The sequence below is a fragment of a genome, unplaced genomic scaffold (assembly GCF_019419815.1).
Source record: "Pyrus x bretschneideri cultivar Hongxiangsu unplaced genomic scaffold, Pyrus_bretschneideri_v1 Contig11, whole genome shotgun sequence".
Lineage (NCBI taxonomy): Eukaryota > Viridiplantae > Streptophyta > Magnoliopsida > Rosales > Rosaceae > Pyrus > Pyrus x bretschneideri.
The window spans coordinates 3,998,791-4,014,536 of record NW_025999402.1 but is presented as its reverse complement, the minus strand read 5'-3'; the positions used below and the strand labels follow the sequence as shown (position 1 = coordinate 4,014,536).

Sequence of the window (15,746 nt, the reverse complement as noted above, 5' to 3'; positions counted from 1 at the left end):
TGATTAGCCTTTACTTATGCAAAGAGGAATCTACAAAGGTATTGATTTCTCAACTCACTTTGTTTTGAGTTGAGTCTTGGTTCACCTATCTACTAGGCTTTGAATTTCATGGGTAAATGTTTTGTTTTTAAGTGCATACAAGCATGATTCTGCCTTTAATTGTTAATTGCATGCTATTGATGTTGCTTAAATAAACATGTTTTTCACAAATTTTCCTTCAGATTGACGCTGGTGTACTTGGTGGAGAGCTTATCAGGGGACACGACGATGAAGCCGCCTGAGCTGTTGATGGTGTTGAGCTCCGTGGGGGAGTCCTTGTCCTCGTCAGTCAGCCCCCGAGCAGAGGCGAGCCGCGATTGCTCGAGGAACCACAAGCTGAGATCTCAGTCGCCATGGTGGTGGTTGGTACTGTTATTGGAGTTGGCGGTGCTCATTGTTTGAATCTGAAACCCTAGAATTCAACTACCATTTGGTGGAAAATCAGAGCGGAACGAAGAAACCTAAACCCTTTTTGTCGATTTGGGGGACTGAAGGAGGGAGGAGAGCAAGAGATATGGGAATGATCTGTTACTGCCCGTAGAAGGAAAGAATCAAGAATCTTTATTTATTATTTTTAACAAACAATGAGCTTAACCTTAATAGCACATCTAGTATTAAACCCTTTTTGGTCATTTCACATAGTCACAGTTGTTTTACAAAAAAGTTTACCAAACACTATCATACTGCTTTTTTTTTTTTTTTTTTTTTCCAAAAGCACTTTTACAAAAAAATTTACCAAACACTTTGCTGCTTTATTTCACAGCCGCTTATTCTCACAGCAACTTTTTTTCAAAACACAGCAATACCAAACCAGCCCTAAGGGCACTTACTTAATTGTGCAAGGAACTTGTACTAAAGTTCTAGAGAGACTCAGACAAAAAAAGTTTCTAAGAGGGGGGCCGCTATAAATTATTAAAAATATTGATATTGTCTTTACTTAATCGCACATGTAATTAATAAGTGTGAGAATTCTATGTAAAAGACTTTGGTGCAATTAAAAGTGATATCGTTTCATATAAGTTGTGATTTATTTTATAAAATAGCCAATATAGTTTTTTTTTTCTTTTGTTTAACCACCCCCCCCCCCCCCCAAAAGGGACTTTGGAGTGGGCCAGACGTAGAGCTGTATTGGTTATGTTTATAAGTGAAAAAAGTAATTCAGATCTAAATCTAAAATCCACTTTACGTAAAGTTTCAGAGAGATGGGCGTGACCACACTAATGACATCAAGATTGTCTTTACTTAATCACCCGTGCATTAATGTAAGAGTTTTTTTTATTCAAAAAGCTTCGATACAATTAGAAGTGAGACGGTTTAAATTGTGATTTATTTTATAAGATGACAAATTTGAGACTTAAATCATCTTCATTAAAAGCATTCATCCCTTCCGCACCGAATTCCAAACTCAGTCCCCAGCCACCCCCAAATGTTAAAAAAAGGTAGTTTTTGGATTCAAAGTCACTAACCATGGTACTACTTTTATTTAGGCTTTGATGGTCATAATTGACAGAGCGAAAGTATCTGATTAAGGATTCACGAACTATTTCGTTTTAGTAAAACTCGGATAATCCAGAGAATTAATAATAAAAAAATACTCTTATTTAATGATTAATATACAACTCAACCACATCAAATGGCCTACTGGTAAGAGCGCAGATTACAGCTTCCTAATAAACAAAAGTATGGAAGGTTCCAAGTTCGTTGCTCTGAGCTGATGAGTCTACTTCACTGTGGTCACGAGTAGGGTGAAATTCCCCATAACATCTTTGGGCCCAGAAAGAATAAATAACTGTAACTTACCCCAGTTATCGATTAAAAAAAAAAATCAACACAACTCTAATAGTCAAATAGTCATAGGAAAATCCCAATCGCAAAAGAAAGTAAAAAGAAAATTACAAAATTACTCAAAACACTCAACAAACTTTTAGAAAGATGTTCTAAACCCCTAACACCTCCAAAAACATCTTATGTCACTAAAAAGCCGTGTGTTGGACCCGTGTTGCCACCTGCCAATGCCTTTCCCACCCGAAAAAGGAATCACGGGCCAAAACAAATACCTAAAAGCCAAAATACACTATTCCCGTCGCTGTTCTAAACCCCTAAACGATGTTTAGACACCCTAAACGATGTTTAAACACCCAAAACGTCTTATGTCACAAAAAAATAAAAAATAAAAAATAAAAAAGCCGTGTGTTGGACTCATCTTGCCAAACCCTTTCCAAACCAAAACAAGTATCATGGGGCCAAAAACGAATGCCGAAAATCCAAAATACACTATTCACAAAATCCCAAAAACACTAATCACTTCTTTCAGTCCCTCTTCAATACTACACGTACGCATTCTCCAATTCCAATTACTAATGTTATCATCATTAAACGGAGCAACTCCAATGGTCATTATTTAACTGAATCAAGTTGAAGGTTATATGACAAATTTTTTAACAAAAATAGAGTGCAAGAGTTAACCGCAAATATGCCAAAAAGGGTTTGAAGGAAATTAGCTGCGTCACAAATTAGGTGGAGGAAATCACTTACGTTATAAAGCATTTGCTTAACAATATTATCATGGGCCTTGGGATTAATATTTGAGGCCTAGGGCCGCGCCTACCTTAGCTCACAATGTATCAAAACCAAACAAAAGGTCATGCACAATAAAATCCACCAAATCATATGAAAGGATAATTTGTTCCATGATTTTTTTCTTTTTCTTTTTTCAATCATAAGCATCTCTAATTTTGGAGTCCAACCAACAGTTTCCCTGCAGACCTCTAACTTCATGTAATATATATTTGCTCCGAAAACTCCCAACTCTTTTGAAGGCTTTTTTTTTTAAAAAAAAACTAATTTCACATTATTGTCTTGCTCAGAACTTGAGAAACTAAAGATAACATCACACGTTAAGTGAAAAAAAGTGCATGATAAAAAAGTCAAAGTACAACATCCAAACAACTAATATATAGTAATTAGCATCAGAAAATGGCGATCAACACTGCTTCTCCCAGAACATGCCCTTCAATTGCCTCCAACACCTTCTCCTTCGTCACCTGCAACTCACCCAAATTTTAACATTTAATAAAATAAAATAAACTGTTTCTAAAAGGTTTAATATTCTATTACTAATATTTGCTTAAATCCGAGTCACGCTTTAGTGAAAATTTACGAGATCAATCAGACTCACAATTTAACAATATATAAGAATTGATTTAATTATTTATGTTGTCACATAGTCGATTTACGTGATCAATCGGATTCATAATCTAACAATATATAAGAACTGACTTAACTATTTATGTTATCAAATAGTCTAACAAGAGAACAGATTCTGTTTGAATGTTAAAAGACAACATAGACCTACAAACATACCTTGTGACCTAGGTGCAGATCATCGTCCAAAGCATAAAGCTTGAACTCGATCCTATGACCATGATTAGGCAGCATAGGCCCACGCCACCCAGGCACCTTCCAATCATTGTTACCTTCCTTGATCTCGCCATAATCACCACCCACCTCCTCTTCTTTACCGGAAAAACCCTCCGGCAGTTTTTTCAGAGTCGGTGGAATGTTCACCACGACCCAATGCGTCCAAGGCACGAGCGGACCCTTTGGGTCGGGTGCGTCAATGTCCTGTACAACTAGGGCTAGGCTCTTGGTCCCTTGCGGCAAGTTGTACCATTCTAAAGGTGGAGATATGTTCTTTTTTGCTCCTTGACCCTCTCCTGTGTATTTTCTGGGCAACCTTCCTTCGTGGTCTATTTCGGGTGATGTCAATCTGAATTCGTCGCCGGAAGCCATAGCTCTTTTGGTTTGTACATATGCACTTTGGTGATTTATATGGCTATTTTTAGGTACGAGCTTTATACAGATCTGGTTTTTGGGTGCGCAAATATTAGACACGTTTGTGTGAAGAAGTTTCGTGTTGGCGATAGAAGGTGCGAGGTGTATCGTGATGTGACACGTACGATGACATGTGGAGCTTGCTCGAGTCTTCCGTTTCTAAGAGGCCCATTAGTCGTGAAGAATATGTCAAATTGAAGTTTTACCATAACATAGAAAGTGATTCCATCTTTTAGTCGGATTTATTCTCAGCAAGTTTCTTAAATAGGCAAAATAGATTGAGTAAAACATAAAGTATGTGTAGTCGTTAACTAACATGCTAATAACCTATTCTAATACCATAAAATTTTTAAAGCTCCACTATAACACACATCAATGCCTAAAGAAAGATTGTTTCAGTCTTACGTGATCAATCTCCAAGATATATCGCGAAGCAATTTCGGAGGAGCTACCGATTGCTGCCTTCATTGTTCAAAATTGCATAGTTGGAGTTGTCAGCAACGATGCTTATTTTATACAAAAATCATATGCACTGGGAGCTATTGGTTTATCGCTTTGTCAAAATATAACAACCGTGTTCTAAATGATAGCATATGCAAATGTCTTATGCGATGAGTAGTGGAAAATGACGAAAAGCACGACTATTACTACTTTACAAAAATTTCCATCATCTTACAATACTCATTGCACAATTCAATTGACATTTCATTTAGAGCACAAATGTCTTTTGATAAAGTGATAACGGCATAACTTCTAGCGCATCTGGTTTTTGTATAAAATATTACGTAGGCGCACTCGATAGCGCCCACAAAATCTCTCATCGGTATATCATGGAGCTTGATCACCTAGACCTAAGTAATATTTCATTAGGGTTGACGTGCATCATGTTGATCTGTCCATAAATAATTTTTCAGTGGTTTGACAGTATGATCTTCTTCAACAAAAATATCATACAATTGATTCACCATAATCGTTGTTTCCATGTCTTTACCTTTTGAGCTTTCATCACTGTAAAATAGTCGTTAGGATTCCTAAAGAACTGAAATGAAGGTAACAAAAAAAATTCAATGAAAATGTAGATATGGATTAGAACATTGTATTTTTTTATATATCTCAATTGGTACATGCATGAATTGTAAGTAATTAGCAATCAACAGGTTACTAGCATCACAGGTATAAGAAATAGAATTACAATAAATAAATCAAATAATTAAAAAGAAAAACAAACTTATCTGCCGAAGAGGAGGAAGAATAAGCCATGACTGCTAGGGTTTTGAAGGAAGTCTTTTGCACTCAACAGCCGATAGTCCTTGTTATAGAATAGGGTTTTTAGCATTGATAAGGATGATATGAGTACAGGGACTACCTATTATAGTGATGAGTCTCCTTATGATCCGGCCTATTGCTAATTAGTAGGGATTGGCCAAATCATAGGATAACATTAGAGTCTTAAATGATATCGATATCTTGTCTACTCACATAAGTCCTTTTAGTTAGTTGCACAATAAGGACTCCAAATCTTAATTAAAACGAGATTCCGTAATTTCCTCAACACCAACTAACTCATTTGCCAAGTTAATGGATTGAAAAGAAATCAATAAATATATTCATTGACACTCACATGCTTACATGAATGTGTCTTGAATTCAATTAAGTTCTATTCAATAGGATATTATCGTTTTTATGCGTGATGCTATGTAAATCATATATTTATATTACATTGGTGGTATTTCTAGCATTTTTTTTATTTTATTTCTCAGAGTGGTTCACTTTAATTTAATAGTCTGGGCTGTTTTAATTGAATTCATAATATCTTGCCCTCTCTGTTAAATACGAATTTCTTTTTGTCAAACCATCTGACTACGTAGATTGTTCGATCAACCTCACAGAGCAATGAGATTATATATGTTTTATGCTCTGTTTGGATACAGTAAAATGAAACAGAATTTCACTTAAACTAGGGAATTAGGATGGGAAAGCAGTTTTCCCACGTTTGTAATTCCCATCATTTAAAATTCTGTGGTAATTTAGAAATTCTCCATCCAAACACAGTGTTAGTTTCGTCAAAAGTCCACGCTGATCTTGCAATAGAGTTGCCTAGCTTCGACGGATGAGATCCTAAATCTTGGGCCATTCATGAAAATTGGGCTAGTCTGATCCAAGAATATATTTAACCATTCAAATTGCTCCCAAAGTTTCTGATTTTGTGATTAGATTAGACGAAATAAAAAGAGAGACCAAATACGACTAGGGAGTACGATATATAGCTTCAAACTTCAAAAGAAGAAAAAAATAATGATTAGGAGGTATGTAATTTGCAATTATTGGTTATGGGACCGTGGGAATGCCCGGAATGGGGAGACTGTGTGTAACTGTGTACTGACCGATAAAAGCTTTTATAGAGTGGTCTATTATGACAACGGTGCGATAATATTTATGTAGTGTTTTATGTATTCATTTTTCATTTGGTTCAATAAAAAAATTTAATATATCCCTTGTAATATAAGAAATTTTAACGAAAATTCATATTTTTACACTAAAAAGTCAATTATGGTACTATTCACTTTACCCTTTATTTTGTTTTTATTCTTAAAACTCAAAACTTTCAAACATTTTTCATTAGTTTTTCTTTCTTTTTTAGGTTGAAGAAAAATTAAATAACATGTATATTATTTTTTGAAACAATAAAAATAGATAATTAAAATATCATTGAACAAAATAAAAAAAATGAGCACTCAGTAATAAGTATTCAAGTATTATCCGTAATAATATATGCCTAAACGCAGCGTAACATCCAATCCTGCTGATGTTGCTGTAGGGTGTTTGACAATTTTGTGCATCTACTCAAAAGAAAAACAGTTCCATCAGGCAGGCACGTGTTGCCTTAAGACAAGGTGAAAGCATTCCAAGTTGCATGTGTGTATGTATGTGTTGATGAAGTGATAGGGCATGGTAGCAGATCAGTGCTAAGGACAGCCCCTTTTCTGATACGTCTCCATTGATCTGCGTTGTAAGGCCGATTCGTATAAAACAATATTTAGTTCATCATTTTTTTGTTTGGTCGAATACATAGTACGAACACTATAATCTTGTTCATGCAGGCGCAGCTCATATATGTTTTACAGGAATATATTGCTTTTTGCAGTTCTGAAACTGAATTTTCAAAGACTTATTTTTTGAACTTTACACATAAAACGATATCATCTGAAAATCATAATAAAGCAGCCGTTTATAAGTCGTTATTTTTTCATGTTTATGTACTTTTTCTTGTTGAAATCCTTGATTAGATGATTAACTTTAATTTTGATTGTGCTAAAGATTCAAAACAAAACTTAAAAGAAAAAGTAAATAACTCATGCAAATTTTGTTCAAAATACTTTTATATTTCTAGAATGTAATATATGGAATCTTCGTGTCAATATAACTCTTTTTTTTTTTTTTTAACTTTATTGATTTGGGAACACGAGAAAATTAACCGACCATCGCTTTAGTATCTTTATCTATTTCTTCTATTTATCTTTCAAACGGATTTGGTCTTTTTCAACAATTAAGAGAACATTTCTACATATATATGTATGTTGTCCAAAGTTGATATTATCATGTTTACGTACTCTTTTTCTTTTACATACACACTAAGAGGAAGGGAAACGGAATTAAGCCGCATAATACACCGCAACATATAATCTATATTATTAAATATGAGAACATATTATGTGTCTATGTGTTAAGTCCAACTATAATCATCATTTTATGGCTTTTTAACAGTGCAGGGAAGTTGGGGACTCAGACTTTACATTCTTCCAACGTTTTCAGCTAAATTCTGTGTGATAATGTCAACTCAAAAACCAATATTTGATAAGTAATTTAAAATGATGCGTATTTTATATAGTCTGGAGTTCCGTGATCCTTGTACTTGCGTGTGCTCCTCCTTAATTCTACTTTTATCGTATCGGTCCCAAAAACTGTACAAGCAGTAAGAACAAGTCAACTTCCATTAAATGCAGAAAGGGATGTGGAAGGTGGAGAAGGTTTGAGACTTTGAAGGATGAGTGTAAAACCATGAAAAAAGAAAAGCAAATGAAACAGCTAGGGCAACGCAGAAGACCTTTCGTAACGTTTCTGTTACTCAAAAACTGCAGCAACAGTAATAATACCCTGTGCACTGTGGAACATTGCCGGATTTTTTTTTTTTTTTTTTGGAATCTTGAGAATTCCGTAATCGTCACTATTCATCGTATATCGTACGGTTAAAAATCATTTAAATTTTAAAATTTAAAATTAAATATAAATAGTATATAACGAAAAATAACTGCATGATATACAATAAACGATCACGATCACAGAATATCTGTGATTTCCAAAAAAAAATATCCGGCCAGAATCTGTACTGTATTCACCTTATAAAGCTAAAAACCATTCCAGCCGCTCGTAACAGTAACTTACTTTCCCTCAACAGTAAATCATCCCTACATATGATGTCGATGTTTCCATTTCCAATCTTCGTGGGCCCAATACTCAAACATCAAGTGGCTAATCCGCAGGTTACCAACTCCCTCCATCCCAGTCTGTGTGGACAGTGGAATAATATATAAGTTCTTGGTTTTTTTTTAATTAATGCATTATTTTACAGAAATACATGTCATTGTGCTAAAAATCTATATTACATTAAATATATGAAATACGTTGGGGTTTTAACATGTAAAATGTACCTTACAGAATTCAAAAGATGAATTTGGGTCACTTTATGCCAGACTGACTTTAGGATCACTAACGTTATATATAGGAATTGGCCGTATGCATGTGCACTTCGATCCACCTCCATGGACGAATGGAGCATAGGTCCAGGGACACATGCCACTCTCACCCCTTTCATTTGGGAATTTTATGTTAATCTTGTTAAATTATTTACAAAATTCCAATTAATTCTTAAGTGCCTCTAAACCCATCTACTTTCTCACTTACTTTCTTGTCTAAAACCATGCTGTGTTGCATAATTTTGTTAATACAATGAGTAAAGGAAATATTGGAGAAAAATGTGACAAATTAAATTGGGCTTTTGTAACAATTAGTTGAACAAATTACCCTGATTTGTCAAGAAAATGGAGATTGAACTTTGTAAGATATGCCCACTTAATTAATTTCTAGCTCCGTTTTTGTCCACCTAAATTAGCTATATACAGACCTAAACTTATTATATTTTTTGGCTAAACATACTTAACTTATACATACTATTGAAGATATATATGATGGCGTTGAAATAATTGAATAGAAAAACAAAAACGAATTTATGTCAAAATAATATGTGGCCAAGACCATCACCTCATACATCTGCTGAAGTTTGTGACTGATGTGCGGTTTGACGAAAACAGATGTAGCAGGTAATTTTCTTTTGAACAAGTAAGAATAATTAGGGTTCTACACACTCCTATTGTCAAATAAACTGGAGCCTCATGTGTCCTGCTAGGGACCCCAAGCCCCACCTGGTTCCTTAATTTCCTTTGCTTTGCTTTTGTTATTTTGTCTTGAGGGAAAAGTAACAATCCATCATTTGCACTGCTGAAGCAAAAAATTTGAATCTAAGAAGTGAAACGAAACTTGTAATGAATGAATCAATGTATTTTTCAACGCCCAATGGAATGGAGGACACTGATGAAAGTACTGTTGTGATCTAGGGCAAAATATTTTCCATACATTTGCACTAGTTAGGGCTAAAGAATTAGCATTCATCCTTGTATATATATATATATATATATATGGGAGATGCTAGCACGGCTCGCTCAATAAGCGAGTCTAAATAAACTCTCCACCCACGTGTATTCCACTTGCTAAATGTCTTTCATGAGAAAATTTAAAAGTACTATTATGATATGAGATCTAAGGATAAAGAGAAATCAGCATACAACATAATATATTTGCCTAATTTCTATCTTTTGAATTCAAAAGAATTTCTCACCTATAATATTATACATGTATTATACAACATAAACAAAATGACATAGAAGTTGATAGTTGAATTATTACTTAAATGTTGATTAACATACTTATTTTTTAGGGAGCTTTAAGGAAAATGGTTTGAGCCAACAAATATTTAACCAAAAACCATCCCAAAATGTTATTTAACCAAAATGACTCAAAGTTTAATAAAAAAAACATCCAAAAATATTATCCACGGGTCAAACTTACAAGCCCAACCCACTACAAATTTACATTTCTGTAAATACCCCTAAATGATTCGATATTGTCCTGACTCTTCACCAAACTCAACTGTGACATCCCACATCGCCCAGAAGAGTGATCCTTATATGTATATTCCTATCCCTACTTAGCACGAGGCATTTTGGAAGCTCCCTAGCTTCGGGTTCCGTAGGAACTCTGAAGTTAAGCGGGTAGCGCGCGAGAGCATTCCCATGATGGGTGACCCACTGGGAAGTCCTCGTGTGAGTTCCCAGAAACAAAATCGTGAGGGAATGGTAAGCTCAAAGCAGACAATATCGTGCTACGGTGGTGGAGTGGGCCCGGGAAGTGGTCCGCCCCTGGCCGGGATGTGACAATTGGTATCAGAGCCTAACCCTGGTCGCGCGTGTGCCGACGAGGACGTCGGGTCCCTAAAAGGGGTGGATTGTGACATCCCACATCGCCCAGGGGAGTGATCTTTATATGTATATTCCCCTCCCTACCTAGCACGAGGCCTTTTGGGAGCTCCCTGGCTTCGGGTTCTGTAAGAACTCTGAAGTTAAGCGAGTAGCGCGCGAGAGCATTCCCATGATGGGTGACTCACTGGGAAGTTCTCGTGTGAGTTCCCAGAAACAAAACCGTGAGGGAATGGTAAGTCCAAAGCGGACAATTTCGTGCTACGGTGGTGGAGTGGGCCCGGGAAGTTGTTCGCCCCGGGCCGGGATGTGACATCAACCCAGCACGAAACCGTCATAATAATTCTATGTATTCCTATCAAATCAAATCGAATTCCTCCATTTCAAAAACAACCAAATCAAAGTTGAAAAATAAAGCATTCATCGGAACAAGTTGCCGAAACAAGTTCAAAGAAGTTTAATGGTAGAAACTAGCGAAAAAGTGTCTGGAAAAAAAAAAAAAAACCAAAACATAAAACTGTTTCTAGAGAACCCAAAACATAATATTGTTTCTGGAAAAAAAAAAATCAGATACAGTGTTTGTTTTGTCTGTGCACAAACAAACACTAGATCTAAAAAGAAAAGAACCAAAATCCAGAAACAGTGATTTAGATTCCAGAAACAGTGATTTAGATTCCAGAAACAGTCTATATTTTAACTTTTGATTGTTTCTTTTCTTTCATGCATCAGTTGATTATATTTAAGAAATAGGGTGCTTATTTTGCTTTGAATCCAAATACAGTGAATTTCACTATTTATTTTCTAACTTACATTTAAGAAACAGCGTGTCTATTTTATTTGGATCTAGAAATAGTGACTTAGATTCCAGAAAAAAGTGACTTAGATTCCAGACAAAAGTAACTTAGATTCCAGAAACAATTTTACTTAAAATCCAAAAATAGTTTATTTTACAGTCCAAAAACAGTGACCCATCGTTATTATTGAATAGCCTGCAGATATCAAATTTAGTTTTTTGGAGAAACAAACGATGAACTCCATTGATGAATAAAAATTGAAAAACAGTACCTCGAATACACTATAAATAATAACGACGATCACATTTCAATGAAATAATACAAAATATAAATTAAATAGTATGAGGATATATATTTTTGTTTCAAAGAAAAAGAAGAAGGTCTGCAAAACAACGATGAAGTCTATTAACGACAAAAATCTGGAAATCCACCTTAAAAAGTTAGGGATAAAATCGACAAATCATAATTTATTATAGTTGGTCCATTTTTAGTTGGATTACTTTAATATAGGTCTTGTACTAATCATTAAACAAAACTGATAACATGGTTTTTTTATTAAAACTAAAACTTTTCAAGATATTTTCATTATTTTTTTTATTTTTTATTCGTGACACGTGATTTAATTTGTAAATTTAATTTACCTAACAATATTACTCTCGGGTTAATTATTCAAGGCCAGTATTCAGCTTGGATCGTAGCAGTACGTTGTAGAAGCAAGTTTTGCTAAAATAAATCTCTTCAAAAGAAGAGCTCATGATTAGACCTCGAATCCTTTTCTTTTTATTCCTAAAGAGGTGTAATTGAGAGGACATGAATGGTAAATCACTTTCAGAAAACAGTGTATATCCTAAGGATAAAAACTATAAAAAGCATAATCGTACAATTTAAAAGCCCGGCAAGGATTTGGTCCTCGGATTTAGACACACCTGCAACTACGTTACATCCACTTAGATTTCCCAAAAAAGGACCCCCACCCCCACCCACTTCTCTCTTTAGTCTTTCCCTTAATTCCTGACCAGACACGAAAAGCCAATTTGACTCCGACGGTCCAACCCTAACAACAATACACCCTCTCTCATTCTCTCTTGCCGACTGATTTAGAGGCACTATTCCTTTATTTTACGAGGAAGGCGCTCTCAATTGGAGATAAATAATTTGCCTTATATAATCGGTTATAAGTTAAAAATAGATACAAGAAAATATATAAAATGAAATTAAAGAGAGCTGAAGTTTCACCATAATTGTTGATAATATAAGGAATAGTCAAATCTCATAAGTTCATGTAAGATCTATCATCTCATCAACGTGAGATTTATTATCAACGTGTTTTCTTACGTTTAACGAATTTTTAAGTCTAACCCATATTCAATACAAATGGGATGACGTGAAACATGTATGGCCGTTGAGTTTTACAAGTGGAATAACCTGCTCTTATATTGAGATGAAAGCTAAGATTACATCATAAAACTCATTGACAATATGAAGAGTAGCCCAACTTTTTGCAAGCACATGCAAAATCCCTTCACTCATTAACGTAAAATTCATTCTCAACAGAAATAGCTCAAATTAATTTGTTGAATTCGGTCACACTTCTTGCTCTTGTGGAGGAAAAAAAAAATATATGTTACCATCAACAAAATCTTGGGTTCGAAATAATAAATTATTTGTACCAACTGTGTTTTATGCCATCTTAATTAATCCTGTACAACAACAATTCTATAAGGTTGTAAAGTTAAAATAAAACCAAGTCTATAATTTTAGAGGGGTTATTACTTAATAGAGGTGTAGTGAAAAAATATTATTTATTAACTTATTCATCTTTATTAAATATTGTATTTGTTAAACAAGATTCCTGAGGATGACAGTATGGAAATACCAAAAGTTTTATGCCAGGAAGTTGTAAACATGCTTGAGAAGCTAGAAATATTTTGGCTTCAACAAGAAGGGATCATGTTGACGAAGTATTATGCAGGCAAACTCAAAGACGTGATATCGATTTTAAACACTAAAGTATTGTCCTAAACAACTTTAGAAATATATATATATATATATATATATATATAAATTTTTTTTTGAAACAAGTACGATATTCATTAAAACAAATCATAATTCGTACAAATTGAGAATAGTGTGCTAAATGGACCTCGATAGAAATCTTGTCAGTACTTCCAACCAGGTCTAAAGAAAAGAGTATTCCGTACAACAAAAGAACTATCCTCAAATGAACAATAGAAAACAAGATTACATTCCTTCCTCAAATAAGAGATCTTGAATAAAATCCAGAGGCTCCTCAAACCTAAGCACCTCTTGAATACAAGTGAGTCCCATCCGAGCAAGACTATGCGCAACTGAGTTGGCTTCCCTCTGAACATGTCCGCACTCCACAAAAGGCAGCTCCATAAGAAGACTTCTCAAATCGTTAATAACAGGCCCCCAAACGGAAACATCTTCTCCTCGCCCTGCCATGGCAGCCAACGCCAGAGATGAATCTCCTTCCAGTTTAATCTTAACATCAGGCGGGTAGATTCTCGTCAGCAGCCCCCAATGCCTAACGAGCTGCAAAAAGCTCCGTGTACAAAGCCGACGCCGCCCCATCAACAGGACCAGCCGCCGCCCCCAAAAAACTTTGGAAAATATTTTAGTTCATCTTAAATATTTATTTGTGATATTATATATTTTTGTACTCATTGACTATTATTATTACGTGAATATGTGTTTCCTTAATATGTGATAAAAAAAATTTATGCATAACTAGTCTCAAATTGTTACCTATGATTTTAAAGAGATTATTCTTTTATAGAATATTACTTTTAAGAGGTTTTACTGTATTATACATTTTACTATCTTAACCAATCATTTATTATACCATCTTTATTACCTCAACTTGATCATGAATTATACCACACGAAAGACGGTAAAATGACTTGGAAGATCTTATAAGAGCCTATAATGACCATTAAGTGTTTGATAAAATATTCGCTCGAAAGATGTTGGGAGGGCTCAACATGTCATGCTCGACAAGCCTCGACAGATGAGGACATAATCACCAAAAGCTTCATAAAATTATTTCCCTTCCAATTTTTCTAAAGTTATTCAAATTTTCGAGTTCAAATTAAAAATTTTATTTTCAACATCAGAAATATCATTCCAACTTGCACACCTTATAGCCACTGTTCACCATATCAACCGAACAATAATTTGAATGAAAGCAACGTTACCACAAAGTCAGTTAAGACATATCGTACAACCATATAATATTTACCAAATGACAAAGGAAAAGAGAAGCAAAAAGCAGAGGAAACCTTGGCTAGGCTAAAGAACTCCTGGGCCTCCTGGTTAGGCTATATAGGACACTAGGGTAGACACCCGAATCCTGCGCCAAAGATTGGCTGACTTACATGACGACATCTTTCTCCACCTCTCCTTCTCCTTCTCCTTCATTCAAAACCATCAAATTAATAAAGAAATCCAGAGTCTATCTTTCCCTGTCTATAAATATGTACCCAAAAGCACTTATCCCTACCAAGTTCTAGCTAGCAACAAAAGCCCAGTTTTACTGTGCTTGCCTAGCTAAATGGACTACCTCACTACCACTGACTCTAACTCAAATAATTTCGCCAGCTCTTGTTCTTCCGTGACAAAAAACAATCGTGGTGGTGGGAAGAACAAAAGTAATGGAGTGAGGCTGTCCACTGACCCACAGAGCGTTGCGGCTAGGGAGAGGAGGCACAGGATCAGCGACCGCTTCAAGATCTTGCAGAGCTTGGTTCCTGGCGGGACAAAGCTGGACACGGTGTCCATGCTGGAGGAGGCCATCCACTATGTGAAGTTCCTCAAGACTCAGATATGGCTTCACGAGACCATGATCAACATTGCGGACGATTACCATGATCCCTTGTCGTCATCATCACCACCGTCCATGTTGATGGATATTCCAGCTCATGATCATGATCTTCATCCAATTGGGTTTCTTGATCATGATCTTTGTCCAACTGGGTGCTTTGATCATCTTTCTCACCAGCTTCATCAGCAGACTCATGATGTGTACGCTCACAGCGATTTCGTTAGTGCTGCTGCTTCAGTGCAACCACCGTCACCACCAGCAGTTAATATTCCAATAATGCCCGAGTACAATTGCTTCCAAAGGTCAAGGAACAATTGGCAATATTGAAGCCTATATGAAATATTTTAGCTAGCTTTAGTAAAGAGGGGACGGGCGAGAGGGTTCTCCGTGCAATGGTTCTTTTCTCAAGGAAACGGTTTGGTACCTCGCATCACCATTGACGAAGAGCTAATTTCGCTTAATCTTAATTTATTTTCATCAGAAAATAGCTAGCTTAAATCTCTGTCTCTCTCTTAGGTTATGAATTAGTATGTTGGGGAGTTAGATGTGATTATATGGTAGTATGGTGTGTTTCAATAACAAAAATGTTTCTTTTAACTAATGTTACTTTGTGTTGCTCTAAAAATGGAAAGGAATGTTCTCTGT

General features: G+C 35.4%; 2 protein-coding genes across 2 annotated transcripts; one reads left to right on the top strand and one right to left on the bottom strand.

Moving 5' to 3' along the window:
• Positions 1-2,848: 2,848 nt before the first annotated feature.
• On the bottom strand, positions 2,849-4,054 carry LOC103939823 (UPF0098 protein TC_0109). Its single transcript, XM_009349935.3, has 2 exons — positions 3,403-4,054; positions 2,849-3,083 (listed from the first exon to the last, which is right to left on the bottom strand). The coding sequence occupies exons 1-2, from the start codon at positions 3,829-3,831 to the stop codon at positions 3,009-3,011; spliced, it is 504 nt and encodes a 167-aa protein (XP_009348210.1). The 5' UTR covers positions 3,832-4,054; the 3' UTR covers positions 2,849-3,008.
• A 10,651-nt stretch (positions 4,055-14,705) lies between these two features.
• Positions 14,706-15,746, top strand: LOC103939829 (transcription factor bHLH140-like). Its single transcript, XM_009349938.3, has one exon. It carries the CDS (start codon positions 14,832-14,834, stop codon positions 15,426-15,428), a length of 597 nt encoding a protein of 198 aa, XP_009348213.1. The 5' UTR covers positions 14,706-14,831; the 3' UTR covers positions 15,429-15,746.